The 18,986-nt window shown below is 49.9% G+C and overlaps 2 protein-coding genes across 4 annotated transcripts in view; both read left to right on the top strand.

Annotated features, from left to right (window-relative positions):
* The window catches only part of Xndc1n (XRCC1 N-terminal domain containing 1, N-terminal like), a 16,662-nt gene extending 12,021 nt beyond the window's left edge, over nt 1-4,641 (top strand). Inside the window, exons 5-9 of one of the 3 annotated variants that reach the window (XM_021168958.3) lie at nt 260-345; nt 535-707; nt 2,036-2,111; nt 3,035-3,162; nt 3,605-4,641. In XM_021168958.3, coding sequence (XP_021024617.1) covers nt 260-345; nt 535-707; nt 2,036-2,111; nt 3,035-3,162; nt 3,605-3,837 — 696 coding nt within the window. In that variant the 3' untranslated portion in view covers nt 3,838-4,641. The remainder of the gene's footprint in view (nt 1-259; nt 346-534; nt 708-2,035; nt 2,112-3,034; nt 3,163-3,604) is intronic. The other 2 variants (XM_085841468.1, XM_021168957.2) reach the window with 2 other exon arrangements.
* On the top strand, nt 4,642-18,986 carry LOC110299289 (short transient receptor potential channel 2). Its single transcript, XM_021168956.3, has 13 exons — nt 4,642-4,757; nt 5,445-6,164; nt 7,955-8,167; nt 9,343-9,507; nt 10,001-10,175; nt 10,980-11,180; nt 12,031-12,193; nt 12,614-12,706; nt 15,619-15,811; nt 16,317-16,444; nt 16,594-16,672; nt 17,260-17,392; nt 17,969-18,986. Exons 1-13 carry the CDS (start codon nt 4,743-4,745, stop codon nt 18,361-18,363), a joined length of 2,673 nt encoding a protein of 890 aa, XP_021024615.1. The 5' UTR covers nt 4,642-4,742; the 3' UTR covers nt 18,364-18,986.

Here is an 18,986-nt window from a genome sequence, read left to right as displayed (position 1 = left end):
AGTGTGACATAGATATATATTTTAAAAGTTTACAAGAGGCAAACTCAAAAGTTTGCATATTCCATCAGTCCCTGTAGGCCGGTTTTACCCAATAATGTGGATTCTTTTAGTCCCAATGCCCTTCTGATCCTGACAAAACCCTAAGCATACAAAAATCACGGTATTATAGATTGCTCACCACAAATACAATCATGTTCGTTCCTAGGCAGCAGTGTCCCCTGCTGGTAAATCTGGGTATTCTTCTCCATTTTCTCCTCAGAACTCTACAGATGTGCTGGAGTCTGATCCTAGCCCCTGGCTGACTAATCCTTCTATCCGGAGGACATTCTTCCCAGATCCCCAGACGTATGTACCTGCTGTTGATATTTCTCAAGGACAAGGCCATATAGCTCATGGGCACAAAAACCCAACCCATGGTCCCCTGGTTAGTCACTTAAGGTCTAAACACGTCAGAATGGCAAACTATGTTTCGTTCAAGTAAGTAGAGTAATGTCTGTATTCTGAGTGAAACCAGTTACTACTACTTCTCTGCAGGAGCACCAAGGAAATTTCAGAGCTCAAGGGTATGTTGAAGCAGTTGCAGCCAGGGCCCCTGGGGCGGGCGGCCCGCATGGTGCTTTCTGCTGCCCGTAAGGCCCCTCCAGCCAGTATGGTAAGCCCAAACAACAGCCACGGAGAACCAGGTCCCAGCCATGCAGAGAGTGCAGGTGAGGCTGCCCTTCTTCCCTGACTCTACCGCAGCGCACTGGACTAGCTCACTGGCTTCAAGTGAAAAGGGAAACTGTCAGGGGAGAGAGAAATTAAATCCTACATAATGGCTGTAAGAACACTGGCCTAGGAATCAGGAACCTTTGTCTTTGCCTCTCTTTGCTCATGTTTATAGGAAAGGGGTGAAACCAAATAATAGCTCAGCCCGGCGCAGTGTTAGCATTCTGTGATCATGTCAGAAAGACAACCGTGGTGAATTCCTCAAGCCCAACACTTGGGAAGTGGAGGAAGCAGAAGGTCACTAGTCAAGATCATTCTCGGCTCCAGACAGAGCTGCAGGCCAGCTCGAGTAACACAAGAGGAAAAGGAATGTCTCAAAGGAAAAGGAATGTCAGCATCTCAGAGTGTCAGCATCTCAGAGTGTGGCGGCTATTTCATTGGTGACAAACACAAGGGAAGGACGGGGCCAACCAGAAGTCACAGCTTTTTTACCCCCTTAAGATGAGATCTCTCACTACTTAGCTCTTAGCTGGCCCAGAACTCACTGGGACCCACCTGCCTCTGCCTCTCAAGTGCTGGGTTAAAGGTGCATCCTAGCGTTCTGCAACCTTCTCATAGACACCGTGCCATTTGCTAGAGACCACCTACACTCAGAGGAGCTCTCGGTACAAACAGGCAGTAGGTAATGGGGGTCATTTCAGAGGCTGTAAGAGGAGACTGAAAAGAAACCAAGCATTCAGGGATTTGGGGGTATACTGTTGATAAGGTACTGAGATTATGTAAGCCCTTTGAAATACATTCAGTGCCATACGTACCAAGTGTGTCTGAAATTTCAAATAAGTAAATAGAGACTATTGGTTTTTGTTAACACTCACTTGACAGGCATTTAATGAGTATCGCTCTGTGCTAGCCTCATATGGTGCCAGAGATAGCTATAATTAATAAAATAACAGTGCTCATATCTTAGTAAAGAAATGTCTGTGTCAAACAAGGAAACCTAAAGTTAAACTATAAGTACTTTGAAGGAAAAGACCATAGAATGACAAGATTTCGGTCAGAAAATACAGGGAAAGACCTTTCAGGAAAAAGTATTTCCTTATTGAAGGAGAAAAAAAAATTAAGCAGACAGAGAAGATAGAATATCTTGAAAGAAAAGTTAAAGTGTGGAGGCCTTCAGGAAATAGCTAGACTGTTTGATTTTGTTTTTCAAGAGAATGTCTCACCACTCATCCCAGTTGACCTTAAACCTGCTCCCAGTGCTGGGCTTACAGGCACGAGCCACCACATCTGGGGGACAAGAAATTATTAACGAGCATTTCTAACGCAGAGCCCAGAGCAGAAGAACCAAACAGGAAGACGGCTGTGGGCAGAAGGAAGAGGAGGAAAGTGCAGGAGCCAAGGAGGTAGGCAGCCATCATCCCCAGCCCGCTGCTCTCCTAAGCCCTTCCCCGGCCATCAGCCTTGAAGACCGGCAGGAACGGGCCACGTAGTGAGCCAGAATCAGAAGATCAGATCACACGCACACTACTTGTGATCACAATGTATATCTTACGGCTCGGACCTGTAATCCTAGCACTCAGGAAGCTTATACGTTTGACGACTAGGACGGCTGGACTAGTGGGATACACAGCCTGAAAGTTTCAGACCAGCCTGAAATCAGTGGTTGCTGGTGTCCATGGGGACAGACAGACGAATGTGGAGTGACTGACATGCATTTGGAGTTTCCTGGGGGTGATAAAAAGCGTCCTAGAAATACTTAGTTACTCAGCTTGGAAGTATCTTTAATCCATGTTTCCAAAGGCTAATTTTTTTTTTCTTTTTCTTGAGACAGGGTTTCTCTGTGTAGCCCTGGCTGTCCTGGAACCCACTCTGTAGACCAGGCTGGCCTCAAACTCAGAAATCCACCTGCCTCTGCCTCCCAAGGGCTAGGATCAAAGGCTAATTTATGGTATGTGTATAATATCTCAGTTTTAAAATTGAAAAACTGCCAGGCATGATGGCATACGCCTTTAATCCCAGGAACTGAAAGGCAAAGACAGTCCGAAGTTCTAGGAAAGCCTGGTCTACCTAGCAAGTTCTAGGCTATACGGGGCTACATAGTGAGACCCTATTTCAAAATTAATTAATTTTTAGAAACTGAGGCCAATGGTAGAAGCTCTGTTGTCAAATGCTCGAAGGTTAGCTGCTTTCCTCCAAGTCTGTCCTATCGAGTGGGAAAACAAGTTACTCTTTCCACTTTCTTCTTCATGCTTCTCATCCGGATTCTATACCTTCAGCCTTTGTAGTCTCTCCCACATAGCTGCCCTTAAACTGTTTTTTCCCACAGATCGTTGTCCAACTCAAGTTCTCAGCCAAATAGGGGGACAGGAAGGACAAGACAAAGACAGCACCGACCTCAGACCAAAAGTGATGACGGTGGTGTGCAGGCTACTGGACAGTGCCCTATTTGTTCAGGTGAACTGCATCAATCACCACGGGGGTGGGTGTCATTCTAGACAATTAGTGGGCTCCAAGTATAATAGGAAACTCTGTCTCAAATGGTTGGAGAAGCAATAAGATACGCAGTATCAGCCTCTGGCCTCCATAAGTGCATGCATATGGTACACACATACACACACACACACACACACACACACACACACACAGAGTTTTGATTTGTCCAAGCCTGGCAGCAATGTTCTTTATGCTCATAACTGATCTTTCCCTGTAAACTCAATGTTCTGTAAGGACGTCCATGTCCCTCTGCACCTAGTAAATGTCTGATGGATGTCTGCAGACATATGATAGTGTCTCTCAGCAAGCACTTGCACTGTGGCAGCAGATACTCCCTTCAGCAACTGGGGATGGCAGCTTGCCTGGGAGCAGGCCCAGTTTAACTGTCTCCTTTTCTCCTTAGGTTTCTTCAGTATTGAGACTCTTCCCCAGCATGCTGCAGCCTGTGGAGAGAGCCCCCCACCCCAGCCAGCTTCTCCTCCCTCCTTGTCTTCCTCGGAGTCAGTGCTGTGGCTGTCCTCCCCAGAGAGCTCGCCACCGCCTTCCTGGGTCCAGTGCCCTATCTGTGAATTACAGTTCTCAGCAAGAGAAATAGAAGAACATGCCAGCGCATGTGGGGAAGTTTTTCCAGCCTGAACAATGACGTTCTGTTGACCCTTTATGTTGGAGGCTGGGGGATGGATCTCTGGTGGCTAAGAAGGGTTGGTTCCCCTCCCTCCAGCTGTTACGCAGGACTCCGCCTGCCTGAGAACACTGTGGACCCAGCTTGCTCCCCATTCCTGTTGTCAAGGCTTTGTCACTATGGTACCCAATTCTCAAAGGATATTTTCCCCTTAGAACTTCTTTGGTAGAATTGTTGATCTCCCCAAGGCCTTAGGATACTATCTAGAATGTGTTACCTAATGCCCATTTTCCTGAATGGAAAACTGAGGCTCAGTCAGAGGGAAATATTGGCTGGAAATTATAAAGTTATGATGTTCTGGGAAGATGAGTGAGTCTTGAGCGTGAAACTGACGAGTTCCACATGACCTTGACCTTCTTCTGTGTTCTTCATGGGTATCTGTCTCAGATGTGGTCAGATGACTCTGAAACTTTCCACTTTACTTATCATGGGTGTGAAATGGATCTTCAGTAACATGGAAACCCTTCCTCTTCCTACTCACATGGTTCTCAAGGGAGCCAGAGAGATTCCTTTCTAAGGAGTAGATGATTCTGGGCATGGCTTATAAAGGTTTGAGCAAATCTCATTCTAACTATTTGAGATAGTTGGATCACAGTGTCTCCCCTGGAGCTGTGGTAGATTCTGCTTTGAAGAATTGTGCAGACTTCCCTTTTTCCCCAGGAGATGTCATCATGTGGCACTAACACCCATTCCCCTTGTCCCCAAGGTACGAGGCAGGGAGTGAGCAGCTGGTCCTGATGAAGGGAGGGTGCAGGGTGGGGCTTTGGGTAGAAATAAAAGAGGATGCTAGGCACAGTCAAGGGAGAGGCAGAGCTGGAGTTCAAGCATTCAGCCCCTGCCCACAGAGGTGGGTACAGCCATGGACCCCCTCTCGGTAAGAGACCCCTGCTTTCCTCCCCTCTTCATCCCAATCCCCGGGGATGCAGGGACAACCTGCTGCCAGACAAGTATGGGATGCTGCTGCTGGTGGGAGAGCCCTCGGATCCCTGATCCAGGGCCTAGAAGAAAAGAGCAAAGGGCTGGGCCTGGTAGAACAGGACCAAACAGCACTGAGGAGGAGAGATGCTCCCCAAAGTAGAAGGCAGAGTGAGAGCGGGTGGTGCAAGGGAACATCTTAAGGTCCTGCTAGAGCCCTCTGCATAGACAAAGGGTTTAGGGAAAGCCCAGCTTGAAGACCCTCCATGTGTGTGTGTGTGTGTGTGTGAACTTGTCCTTCAGAGAGAGAAACAGCTAGAAGATCAAACCAGCAAGCTGGGATCCCATTCTTGCCAGATTCTGTGTGCTTGTGTGTAGGTTAGGTGCCTACTGTGGCCCCGACCACCTACTCTAATCACCTCTTCAGGGACCTGACACTGGGCCCTGCTATGTGGGATTTTTATAAGAGTGGAAGTGAGCAGAGTAAACACTCCCCACACTAGCTTTTCCTACATGAATCTACATAATAAAATGGTGAACAAGACAGTATGTGTTGCCGATCTGTGTTTGGGATGAGGAAGGCATGATAGCTGATTACAGAAGGTAATCTTGGGAACTCAAAGAGTGCTATCTCTCCTTCACCTAGCCACAGCCCAACTGGACTGAGATTGTGAACAAAAAGCTCAAATTCCCCCCCACACTCCTGCGTGCCATCCAGGAGGGCCAGCTGGGTCTCGTGCAGCAGCTGCTGGAATCCGGTTCCGATGCCTCGGGTGCTGGGCCAGGTGGTCCTCTGCGGAATGTGGAAGAGGCTGAGGACCGCTCCTGGAGGGAAGCCCTCAATCTGGCCATCCGCCTGGGCCACGAGGTCATCACTGATGTTCTGCTGGCCAATGTCAAATTCGACTTTCGGCAGATCCACGAAGCCCTGCTAGTGGCTGTGGACACAAACCAGCCAGCAGTGGTGCGTCGCCTGCTAGCGCGGCTGGAGCGGGAGAAAGGTCGAAAAGTAGACACCAAGTCTTTCTCTCTAGCCTTCTTTGACTCATCGATTGATGGCTCCCGCTTTGCCCCTGGTGTCACTCCACTCACACTGGCCTGCCAGAAGGACCTGTATGAGATTGCCCAGCTGCTTATGGACCAGGGCCACACCATTGCTCGGCCCCACCCAGTTTCCTGTGCCTGCCTGGAGTGCAGCAATGCCCGCCGATACGACCTGCTGAAGTTCTCACTATCCCGAATCAACACCTACCGAGGCATTGCAAGCCGGGCTCACCTCTCGCTGGCCAGTGAGGATGCCATGCTGGCTGCCTTTCAGCTCAGCCGGGAGCTCAGGCGCCTTGCACGAAAGGAGCCTGAGTTTAAGGTTTGTTAACCCCCATTTCTTAACTCCATCCTGCCCTCAGTGCCCTGTGTCTGTTGTTGCACTGGGACAGGATTGGGCTTTGTGGTGGCTGTTGTAGGAAGTTTGAGAAGTGGGAAACGGCAAACAGATATGGAGCCTCTTGTTTTAAGAACAACAATTTTATCCAGAACAGACTTTCATTCCAGTGACAGCCACTTATGTGAGGAATATGGCTTCCACCTTAGGGTACTCTAGATCCATCTAAGGGAAGAGAGAAGACTAGAAAGCAGCTGAACAGACTTAGATGGGACATTCAATGAGTGCTCCCCTTAGGGATGCCCAGTGTATCCTTACCTGGAGCACTGTGTGTTGGGACTCTCAAGCTTGTGATCATGAAAAGGAGGACAAGACGTTCCCAGGACTTTATTCAGTGCCTCTGCGGATGGTCCTCATAGGGCTTGCAAAGCACAGAAAACAGGAAAAGAAAGAGCGACCTGCTGCTTCTGTGTTTTGGAAAGATTCTTAGGGGAAGAGGTGTTTAAGCTTGGCTGTGGAAGGGACTGGTTAGAGAAGATGAGCAGTGAAGGTGGTTGAAGTGGAGCTGAAGGCCTAGCGAATGGTACATAATGAGGCTGGAGACAGCTCAGTTGGCAGAGCACCCGTGAATGGGCTGTACTTTCATCCCCAGCACTGTGTGGTGGGTCACACCTGCGATCATAGCACCTGGGTCGTAGAGAGCTCAAGAGCATCTTTGGTAAGTTTTAGGCCAGCCTGGAATACATGAGACCTTACCTCAACAACCCTACCCCCAAAAAAGTATGAGGACCTGGGGTGGACCAAAGATATATGGAGTACCTGGTCTAGGCCTGTCATTGCACCACTCCTGTTTGTTCATCAATGAGTCTTTGGCATTCCCTTTGTGCCAAGCCAGACTGTCTCCATCCTCAAGACTGTCACTAGGTAGGGAACCTATGAGGGTCTCATGAAAGCCTAGGACAAATTGGGGCCAGAGAGCCAGGAGAATAGAAAGGTCCCCACCAGGAAAGAGCAGTGCTCAAAGGACTTTTCCCATCTCATAGCAGCTTGTGGAGTGGGAAGGACAGGAATTCTCATCCATACTTTACAGGCAGAGACTGGACTTTTTAAAAAATGCTTCCTGTCTGAGGGAGAGTGCTAAGGACTGACTTAGAACCTCACTGGAGAAAAAGCTCCAAGTAGAACAAGATAGGGTGGAAAATATGCAGCTAGGAACTCCACACTCTTTTCTGCATCTCCTTAAACTGCTGGTACTGGTTCCATATCAGGGCGGAAAAAGTCAACAAAATGAGCACAAGTGTAAGAGGTAGGGCAGTGAGATGGCTTGGCAGGGAAAGATGCTGCTGCTGCCCTTGCTGTTGCTGCTGCTGCCGCTCAAGCCTGGCTACCTAAGCTCAATCCCTAGGACCCAAATAAAAGTAGAAAGAGAACCAATTCAACAAAGTTGTCCGACCAGCACATGCGTGCTATGGTATGTGTACCTGTCACACAATAACTGTTTAAATAAAGTATAGGAAGTCGGAGTTGTAGTGGGACAGGAGTTATCGATTAGAAGAGGAAATCCGAGGAGCAGACAAACGTGTTAGGTTTGGGGTGCAGTGTCTTAGTGATGCGGTGGGGATAACATCAGTTAAGTGAAGGTGACACAGGACCGATGAGGTAGCAGGGGAATGGAATAGACCTGGTGATGTCAGAGCTAACCCTGGCCCACGGTTCCGGGGAAGGGAAGGAGCAGGGGCAGGTTGGTCTGATGGCACACAACACTTTTCTTACAGCCTCAGTACATTGCCCTGGAGTCTCTCTGCCAGGACTATGGCTTCGAGTTGCTGGGCATGTGCCGGAATCAGAGTGAGGTCACCGCAGTGCTCAATGACCTGGGTGAGGATAGTGAGACTGAGCCTGAGGCTGAGGGCCTGGGCCAGGCCTTCGAGGAGGGCATCCCCAACCTGGCAAGACTGCGGTTGGCTGTCAACTACAACCAGAAACAGGTCGGTTGGGTCCTACTGCCTGCCCTCCCTTACCCTGGTCGTTTGTCCTGTGTTCTCTAAGGCATGTCCAGAGTCAGCCATATCTCGGGACTTCCTCTATCCTTGGGAATTCTGAGACCTTGACTCTGACCTTCCATATGAGCCCTTAACAGCAAGAGGGGAGGTTTCCCATCCTCTATCTGAGTACTACCAGTCCTTGGAAAGCTAGTCACCACCAGGGTCCCACATTCAGACTACCAGTCCTTGGAAAGCTAGTCACCACCAGGGTCCCACATTCAGACTACCAGTCCTTGGAAAGCTAGTCACCACCAGGGTCCCACATTCAGACTACCAGTCCTTGGAAAGCTAGTCACCACCAGGGTCCCACATTCAGACTACCAGTCCTTGGAAAGCTAGTCACCACCAGGGTCCCACATTCAGACTACCAGTCCTTGGAAAGCTAGTCACCACCAGGGTCCCACATTCAGACTACCAGTCCTTGGAAAGCTAGTCACCACCAGGGTCCCACATTCAGGTCTCACACAGGCTTAGCTTTGCCTCTAGCCTAATGAATAATTTTGGCCCAGACTTCTGCTTTTAGACTACAACACCTGACTCTGTATAGTAAGGAGTTAAATGCCTGGTGATTTTTTTTTTCTTCTCTGTCTCATTAGATGCCTTACCCAACAGCCAAGCTAAAGACAGGATCCCTGTCCAGCCTCCCACAGCCCCTGACTCTTTACTCTCAACCCCATACAGATAGCCTGACCCACAAAGCATGCTACCAAAGCTCTCTTGTGTGCCATCTTCACTGACCTGGTACTCATGACAGGAGACCCATATTGCATGCCCCTTCCCTCCTCAAGATCCTTTGTCCAGACTTCTATTACATATACCTACTGAGGCAGGCAGGGAGCACTGAGAACTCTGGGACTAAGACCCCACGTTCTACCCACTCCTGCCTGACTTCAAGAACTTGGGTTGTGAAGAGTCTTGGAATTCATACTGAGGCCTACTGAAATCACTTGCCCATGGGCACATGGGAAGGAAAGCCCTTCTCTTCTGAGTGGGCTAGCACGGGGATAAAAGGATGCTTCATCCTGTGTGGCAGGAAGTAGAGCTCCGCCTCCCTCCAACCAGCTGCTTTGACCTTCCTGCCTGGTGTCCATCTTCTCTCATGGCACATCTCTGCTTAGTTTGTAGCACACCCCATCTGCCAGCAAGTTCTGTCTTCCATCTGGTGTGGAAACCTGGCTGGCTGGCGTGGAAGCACCACCATCTGGAAGCTCTTTGTCGCCTTCCTCATCTTCCTCACCATGCCCTTCCTCTGCATTGGCTACTGGCTGGCGCCCAAGTCCCGGGTACTAAGAATAAGATGAGGGATACCTTGGTTTTTGTTTTGGAAGCAAGGTCCTCACTGGGAGTGTAGGGGTGGATTGGAAGCAGGGACAGGCATTACAAAAACTGCCAGAGTGTGCAAGAGAAAGAGTGGAGAGGGCCACTCAGGCACTGACTGGGTGACCCAGTGGAGCAGGTATAGAATAGTGGTGGTGACGATCTTACCTTTCAATTTGGTTGAGCATGAACTTTTCCTGTGAGATACTCCCTGCCCTCCGCCAAAAAAAAAAAAAAAAAAAAAAATGGGTATGCAGGAACAACACTTACCTCCCATGGTTATAAAGGAGAGAACAGAAAATAGAGGGCTTCGTGCATACTCCATTCTTCTTAGTACATGCCTGGATGAATGGGTGATCCTGAAAGTGCAGACTCACATGGGAGCCAGGTAGTCTAGCGGGCTGTAGGGACCAGCAGCAGCAGGCCTCTGTCAGCCATGCTTTACCCTCTCCCTCGAAGCTGGGCCGCCTGCTGAAGATCCCTGTGTTGAAGTTCCTGCTGCATTCTGCCTCCTACCTGTGGTTCCTTATCTTCTTGCTGGGAGAGTCTCTGGTCATGGAGACCCAGCTGAGCACCTTCAAAGGCCGCAGCCAGAGTGTCTGGGAGACTTCACTACATATGATCTGGGTCACAGGTGTGTATGAGAGAGCCCTTTACTTGTGGCTAGCTACCAAGATCCTCATGGCCAGGTTTGGCACTAGGCGCCACTAAAACTTAGCCACATTAGGCAGGCTGATCATTTAGACACCCTTAAAATAAAGATTTTTTTAAAGATGTATTTATTTATATATTTTATATGAGTACACTGTAGCTGTCTTCAGACACACCGGAAGAGGGCATTGGATCCCATTACAGATGGTTGTGAGCCACCATGTGGTTGGTAGGAATTGAACTCAGGACCTCTGGCAGAGCAGTCAATGCTCTTAACCGCCAAGCCATCTCTCCAGCCCTAAAGTCAAGATCTTAAAACAGAGCTGGGTCCTGTGGTACCCAACTGTAATCCCAACACTCAGGAAAGCTAAGGCAAAAAGTTATCACATTCAGTGCCAACCAGGGCTGCATAGCAAGACTGTCCCAAAGGGGTGAGTGGTTTCGATGGCTCAGGGAACAAAAACACTTGCTGCCAAGCCTGACGACCTGAGTTCAGTACCTGAGATGAACCTGCTGGAGAGAGAGAACCATCTTTCACTGACCTCTGCACATGTGTGATGGCAGTACATGCAAGTGCCCATGCATTCATGCATGTATACACACACACCCCACAAGGAGGGGTTCTTCTTTTTCCAGGAGTTCACTTTACACTTGGATAGAGTAAATGTTTCAGCTCCCCACCCCCACAAAGCCCTGTGTTGCAGCCTGGCTCTGTCCTAGAAGGAGGAAGGGAGCGTGGCTTCCTCCTCTCCTCACCCTCCCTGGAGACCCTCCTCTCCCCTTCCAGGCTTCCTATGGTTTGAATGCAAGGAGGTGTGGATCGAGGGCTTTCGAAGCTACCTCCTGGACTGGTGGAACTTCCTGGACGTGGTCATCCTGTCCCTGTACTTGGCATCCTTTGCACTGCGCCTCCTCCTGGCTGGGCTTGCCTACATGCACTGCCGTGATGCCCCAGACAGCACCACCTGCCGCTATTTCACCACAGCTGGTGAGGAGCCTGCCCTCATCACCTTCCCCTTTGCTCTGATCAGGTAGAAAGGATTTGTTTGGGTTTGTTATCCGAAGAGACACAGTACATCCTGGTGAGGAAGACATGGTAGGTGCAGAGGCAGCTAGTCAGTGTGTCCATAGTCAGGAAGTGAGAGATGAACGCCGGTGTTCAGTGTTTCTCTCTCTCTCTCTCTCTCTCTCTCTCTCTTGTTTTAAAGATTTATTTATTATTATATCTAAGTACACTGTCACTGTCTTCAGACACACCAGAAGAGGGCATTGGATCTCATTATAGATGGTTGTTAGCCACCATGTGCTTGCTGGGAATTGAACTCAGGACCTTCAGAAAAACAGTCAGTGCTCTTACCCACTGAGCCATCTCCCCAGCCCTCCCTCTCTCTCCCTCTCTCTCTCTCTCTCCCTCTCTCTCTCTCATCAGTCAGGAACCTAGTCACATACATTCAGAGTAGGTCTTTCCTCCTCAGTAAAACCTCTCTGGAAACGCCGGACAGACATATCTAGAGGTGTGTCTCCTAGGTGACTCCAAATCAGTCCTGTTGATAAAGAAGACCAAATCGAGATGGCTCAGCGGTTAAGAGCACTGACCGCTCTTCCGAAGGTCCTGAGTTCAAATCCCAGCAACCCCATGGTGGCTCACAACCATCCCTAATGAGATCTGATGCCCTCTTCTGGGGGGTGTCTGAAGACAGTTACAGTGTACTTACATATAGTAAATAAATAAATCTTAAAAAAAAAAGAAGACCAAATCACAGCCCCTCCATCCTGAGCATGTGAGTCCCAGGGTGAGTCTTTCTTTGCTCTCCATCACCGCCCCATCTACCCTGCAGAGAGAAGTGAGTGGCGCACAGAGGACCCCCAGTTTCTGGCCGAGGTGCTCTTTGCTGTCACCAGCATGCTCAGCTTCACCCGACTGGCGTATATTCTGCCAGTTCACGAATCACTGGGCACACTGCAGATCTCCATCGGCAAGATGATTGACGACATGATCCGGTGTGTACTCTCTCCACCTGTGGCAACTCCTCCCCCACAGACTATCTTCTGAAATCCTCAGCTCCGTGGGGTACAGGTGTCTGTGAGCCCCAGCAGTCTCTGAACCCTGGGTCTAGAGTCAGAATCTGGAACTGTAAAAGTCTTTCTCAGCAGGGAGGTTTGCAGTCCCCAACCCAGACACAGTTACAAACCACCACCAGCAGAAACAGCCCTTGGTGGGTGCCTCTGATCCCAATTCTGGGACAACTCTATGCCTCACTTTTTGCCTCTTCTAGAAATTGAAGTCAAAAAGGCAAAAGAATAAAATAAAATAAGCAAAGAGCCGGCAAGGCCATCACCTCCCCTTCCCCAGCTCCTTTTCCCAGAGCCTGACTTGTAGGGTGGAGTCGCTCTGACCCTTCCACATCCTACTCCCTCCAGGTTCATGTTCATCCTCATGATCATCCTGACTGCCTTCCTCTGTGGCCTCAACAACATCTATGTGCCCTACCAGGAATCCGAGAAGCTAGGCAAGTAAGCTGAGGCTGGGCCTGGTGGCTGGCGGGCGGGCAGGTCGGCGGGCAGCTGGGAGGCGGAGGCCTTTTGACATAGCACTTAACTCTTTTTTTTTTTTTTTTTTGGTTTTTCAAGACAGGGTTTCTCTGTATAGCCCTGGCTGTCCTGGAACTCACTTTGTAGTCCAGGCTGACCTCGAACTCAGAAATCTGCCTGCCTCTGCCTCCTGAGTGCTGGGATTAAAGGCGTATGCCGCCACACCCAGCCAGCACTTAACTTTTTTTAATTAATTAATTTATTTTTATTAGGTATTTCTTCATTTACATTTCAAATGCTATCCCAAAAATCCCTCATACACCCCCCCCCACTCCCCTACCTACCCACTCCCACTTCTTGGCCCTGGAATTCCCCTGTACTGAGGCATATAAAGTTTGCAAGACCAAGGGGCCTCTCTTCCCAACGATGGCCAACTAGGCCATCTTCTGCTACATATGCAGCTAGAGACACAAGCTCCAGGGGGATTCTGGTTAGTTCATATTGTTCCACCTATAGGGTTGCAGATCCCTTTAGCTCCTTGGGTACTTTCTCTAGCTCCTCCATTGGGGGCCCTGTGTTCCATCCAATAGCTGACTGTGAGCATCCACTTCTGTGTTTGCCAGGCACCAGCATAGCCTCACAAGAAACAGCACTTAACTCTTATTTGCCCAAGCCTAGTTGATAACTCTCTGACTCTAACTCATTCACTCCTGCATTCCCTTGTTTCCAACCCTTCTGCTTGAAAAATGTCAGTCATTAACTGAAGAAAGTCACCAGGCACCCACTCCCTTCACTGGATACCAATACTCTTCCCCAGCACCCATGCCCTTCATGGGCACCCATGCTCTTCACAAAGCTTCACTGCTCACCGTTGTTTGCTGCCACTTGCTGGATCTGTTTCTTTCTGTCCCCCACAACCCCTGTCTTGCAACACTTGTTTTTTTGATTGTTTGTTTGTTTGTTTGTTTTGAGACAAGATCTCACTATGTAGCTATGGCTATCTTGGAGTTTGCAGTATAGACCAGGGTGGGCTCAGATTCACAGAGCTGAGCCTGCCTCTGCCTCCTCAGAGCTGATTAGAGGCACTCACCACTACACTTTAGAAGAGGGATTGGCCCTTGGTAAAGGCACTAGAGAAGCTCTTTGCTAACAGAGAGGGATTCTGGCCTAGACTACTTGCCATCTGTACCCACTGGATTTAATATCCGAAGATGATTTTGAGTGTGAGTGGGGTTTGAGCTAGGCTCTCAAGTAACTCAGGATAGCCTTGGATCTAGAAGTGATCCTCCTGTCTCTACCCCCAAGTGCTGGAATTACAGGCATATACTGTCCTACCCAGCCACAGGTAATTTTACTGAAAAAGTTACTACTGTGGTCTTGAGACAGTGACTTTTCACATCTGTCTATTGTTTGACATTTATTATCTTGCACCCTTCTAACAGAGGACTTGCTCCTAGCTCTGCACGCCTATAATCTCAGTGCTGGAGGTAGAGGCAGGAGGATCAGAAGTTCAAGGTCATTCTCTGCTGTTTAACAAGTTTGATGCTAGCTCAGGCTTCCTAAGACTTTGAGTCAAAAAGAAGGAGAACCAACGAGGTGACTCAGGAGGTAAAGGGGCTTGCCGCCAATCCTGACGATCTCAGTGGGACTCCCAAGAAGCACGTGGTGAAGGCAAGAGCTGATCCTGCAAGCTGTCGGCCTCCACATCTGTGCTGTGGCATACTGAGAACACATGCACGTCCATGCACACAGAGAAATAAGTAAAAAATAATAAGGAGAAAATGTAAACAAACCTTCAAGCATTTTGTCTGAAGGTCTCCGGTGAGGTAGATGATGGGCTTATGGCTCAGGGTAGCCAGGAATATTGAAAGTTAGTAAGTAGAGGTAGGTCTAAGAGATTGGGTCAAATTTAGCAAGATCTCCCTTGATATACGGAGGACAGAGTAACAAAAGCAGATGATATTTACCTGTGGTGAGCTAGAGCCAAGATGCAGGGAGTCAGATGTCAGAGGGCAGAGTAGTGTGGTCTGGACAATGAGCACCTGATGAGTGCATTCTGCTGGAGGTCCTTGGGAAAGGCAGATCAGGAAGGACTTCCTGGAAAAGGCAGCACTGGGGCTATTGCTTCTGTGCTCTACCTACAGCACACGTCCTCTCCCACCCAGCCCAGGAAATTTTCTTAACTTGTCTTTGTGCCTTCTTCTTTATCTCCCTTGAGGTCACAGCAACCAACACAATCTTTTCAGACCTAATTCAGATGATCCCTCTGTCCAGAACTCTTCCTAGAGTTAGAAGGCCATGGCAGAGGCTTTAGCTTTATTCTATGAGCCCCTTCTCTGTGTGGTCTGTAACAGCCTCTCACAAGCCATTCTCTCTCCTTCCCGTCTCACAGTCACTCCTAACCCCTCCCCAGAGCGTGCAGTCTTCGGGACAGGACCCTGCTTGTCTTGCATGCTTGGCCCCCTGTGTTCAGTAAATGTTGGTTGACCAAAAGAATAAAGGTGGAGGGGCTGGAGAGACGGTCAGCAGCTAAGAGCCTTACTGCTCTGCAGAGGACTCGGGTGTGATTCCCAGCACCCAAACTGTGGCTCAGGGCCATCTGTAACTCCAATTCCAGGGGACCCAATGCTTCTTCCTACCTCTGCAGGCTCCTGCACACACGTGGTGCTCACCCACACTCAGAACACACACCCTTATGCAAGTAAAAGATGTTTTTAGATCAGTACTAAGAAATGCAAGTGTCCGTATTCACAAGGGTGGCTCAAAAGGCTTCATGGACATAGAACACCTTTGGCTGTATCTTCAGGGGAGGGGAGTGTGTTCTGGGTAGATCCCAGGATTCTCTCCCAACCTGGTCCCCGTTTTCCTCTCCTTTGTTTGGCCCACCATGCCAGTTTCAACGAAACGTTCCAGTTTCTCTTTTGGACCATGTTCGGCATGGAAGAGCACACAGTGGTGGACATGCCTCAGTTCCTGGTGCCTGAGTTCGTGGGCAGGGCCATGTACGGCATCTTTACCATCGTCATGGTCATTGTGCTACTTAACATGCTCATTGCCATGATCACCAACTCCTTCCAGAAGATCGAGGTGCGTGACCTGAGCCAGGCTCGGTGAAGAGGGACAGGGTGCAAAGCCCTCGGCGGTCCTGCTCTGCTCTCACTTTTATTTTATGGCTTTGGACAAATTCTCCTCTGTACAACAAGGGTTTCAGCACTGCTGTTGCTATGGGCAGACTCCAAGTCTAATGCTCTGTGCACTTTTCCTTGGTGGTGGTGGTGGTGGTGGTTGCCGTGGTGGCGGTGGCAGTTTAGAGCATTGTATAAAAGTTAAGTGGGAACACAAGAAGGAGGCAGATGGGTTCGCATTGAGGCCTGGAGAATAGGTTGCGCACTGAGCAGCAACTATAAATTAGAGGGGAAAGGGAAATGGGAAGGGAGAATGTAAGTAGTTGGTGGGGAGGAAACAAGAACAAGAGGTTGGCACACTGGAGGGTAGGAGAGGGGAAAATGGCAGAGCTGCCACCTGAGTGAACAGAGCAGCCATGCCAGCGCCAGCGTGGACCTGGCCTTGCCTCCTGCCTCTTGGTCCCCAGGATGATGCTGATGTGGAGTGGAAGTTTGCTCGCTCCAAGCTCTACCTGTCCTACTTCCGAGAGGGTCTGACGCTGCCTGTGCCCTTTAACATTCTGCCATCCCCAAAGGCCGCCTTCTACCTCGTCAGGTGATGGCCCCTGTACACCACCCAGCCTGCCCCACTTTCCCAGGCCCTATCCCCCTGACCCCACCCCCACCCCCGCCACACACACACACACACACACACACACACACACACACACACACTAATGTCTTTTCACCATGGCAATCTCTCAGGAGAATTTTCCGGTTCCTTTGCTGTGGCTCCTCCTGCTGCAAAGCCAAGAAGTCGGACTACCCGCCCATCGGGACCTTTGTGGGTACCTTTTCTATCTGTCATTTCCCCACCTGTGTTACCTAAGCCCCAGAGCCTGCTTCCAATTCCCGTGTCACATGGCCTCTGTTTTCATCCTCCTACTTCTGGCTGAATCCTACATCTCTAGTCCACATCCTGCAGCCTAAGCATAACCCATGGCACCTCCATCCCACGCCCGAGGTCCAGACTGTAAGACACTCTTGGGTGATTTAACAGCACTTGGGCAAAGCCCCCTGAGGAATGAGAGGCCGCTGGGCATCCAAGGGGCTCACCTACCTCCTATCATCTGCACCATAACTCAGACTGTCTGAGCATGAACGCTTTCCCAATTTGGACCAGTGCTGCAGTTCTACAGGGGTCTTTCCTTCCCACGCCACCCCCACCTCTCAGTCTTCACCACATACTCTAGACACACTGTCCTCTCACAGTCTGCTGCCCCCAGTCGGCCCCCATCCATCCTGCAGGACTGCACTGTACCAGACAGGCCAGGGACAGAAAGCCTGCCTAGATTTTGCCTTTCTCCTTTACTCTTGGTCAGGGCAGAGATGGAAAGGAAGGTAAAGAGTTCACTCTGCCTTCCATTGCAGACCAACCCCGGGGCAAGGGCAGGCTCCTCCGGGGAAGGAGAACGCGTGTCCTACCGCCTTCGAGTCATCAAGGCTCTGGTACAGCGCTACATAGAGACTGCCCGGCGCGAGTTCGAGGAGACCCGTCGGAAAGGTCAGTGGCTCACTTGTGATGCTCCCCCTTTGCTGTTCTTGGCTCGCCTTGGAAGAGTGTCCACTCCCAGACTCACCCTTCATACTCCTGCATTAGGCTCCAGTCCCATCCTTCCTACCCTAGAAAGGCACGGCTTATCTATCTGGCTCCTTGACTCCGTTACTCTGCCTTTCTTTACATGTTGCTTTGTTCTCATTCCCTCATTTATGTGTGCTCAGATATTGATCTCGAGTTTCCCCCCTCCCCCTCCCATTTCCTTCTTCCTGTCTTACTAACTTGCCCAGGCTCATCTTGAACTCACTTTGAGGCCTAGGCTAGCTTCGAACTCTCCATCGTCTTCCCCAGTCTCCCAACTAGATGGGACCGCAGGCCTGTACTACCAACCCCAGCTAAGGCTTTCCTTATTTGTCACAGGCTGTCCTTACATTAATGCTCACATTTACCTGACCCCTCAGTTCTTCCAGTCCTCCTTTAGCATCCAGACAGGGTGTCCCTGGGTTCAGTGGGGGTGGGGTGCAGATAGACAGAAGTTCTGAGCAGGCTCCCTTCTGAAAGACCTGCCCTGATTCATCTCAGACCTGGGCAACAGACTGACGGAGCTGACCAAGACTGTGTCTCGACTGCAAAGCGAGGTGGCCAGTGTACAGAAGAACCTGGCGGCAGGAGGGGCACCACGGCCTCCGGATGGTGCCAGCATCCTCAGTAGATACATCACCCGAGTGCGCAACAGCTTCCAGAACCTGGGCCCCCCTACCTCTGACACCCCAGCAGAGCTGACTATGCCTGGGATTGTAGAGACCGAAGTCTCTTTAGAAGATGGCCTTGATGGCACAGGTGAAGCTGGAGCTCCCGCTCCTGGAGAGCCCGGCTCTTCCTCCTCTGCCCATGTGCTGGTTCACAGGGAGCAAGAAGCAGAGGGGTCAGGGGACTTGCCCCTGGAGGGAGATCTGGAGACCAAGGGCGAGTCCTAAGGCAACAGAAGGGTCTCTTCTGTCACTAAGTGCAGCCGCCGTGTTGGGTAGAGCCAGGGTCTCACAGTAGAAGACCATGGTGCTTTTTTTTAAAATTATTTATTTTTTATTTTTATTTTATTTTATTTATTTTTTTGCCTCAGTAAAATTTCTGCTGTGGAAGTCAGATGGTAGTCTCCATCTCTTGGCATCCTAAGATTCCTTCCTTTACTTCCCCCCAAATGGACGCTGTGGGAGGAGGGAAGAAACAGCTTGCTTTGAGTTCTGGGGTTTAGAATCCTATTTTTGGGATTCCTTAGGTCTTTAGTGGAAAAAAGTTCTGGCCTAGGAGACTGGAAGACTGGGAGCTAGGAGGCCAGAGAAGCAGGAGACCTGAGAGGGTAGGTCTGAGAGATGGGAGGCCTGGAGGTGGTGCCCTTTCTTGGCCTGGCATTCTCTTCAGGGCTGGGTATCCATCTATCCCCTCCCTGACTTCATGAGGCCCCAGTGGCTGTTAAGAAGCATCAGGTACAGAGGTTACAATGTGTGACCAGGATGATTGGGAAATTAGTTTCCATCCCTTGACTTTCAAGCCTGCCAAGGACGAATGACATCATACAATAAACCAGTCATAAAAGCCATGT

The sequence above is a fragment of the Mus caroli genome, unplaced genomic scaffold (assembly GCF_978045245.1).
Source record: "Mus caroli unplaced genomic scaffold, Mus_caroli_1 scaffold_8, whole genome shotgun sequence".
Classification (NCBI taxonomy): domain Eukaryota; kingdom Metazoa; phylum Chordata; class Mammalia; order Rodentia; family Muridae; genus Mus; species Mus caroli.
Note: the sequence above shows the minus strand (reverse complement) of the source record. Positions and strands in the feature narration are given on the sequence as shown.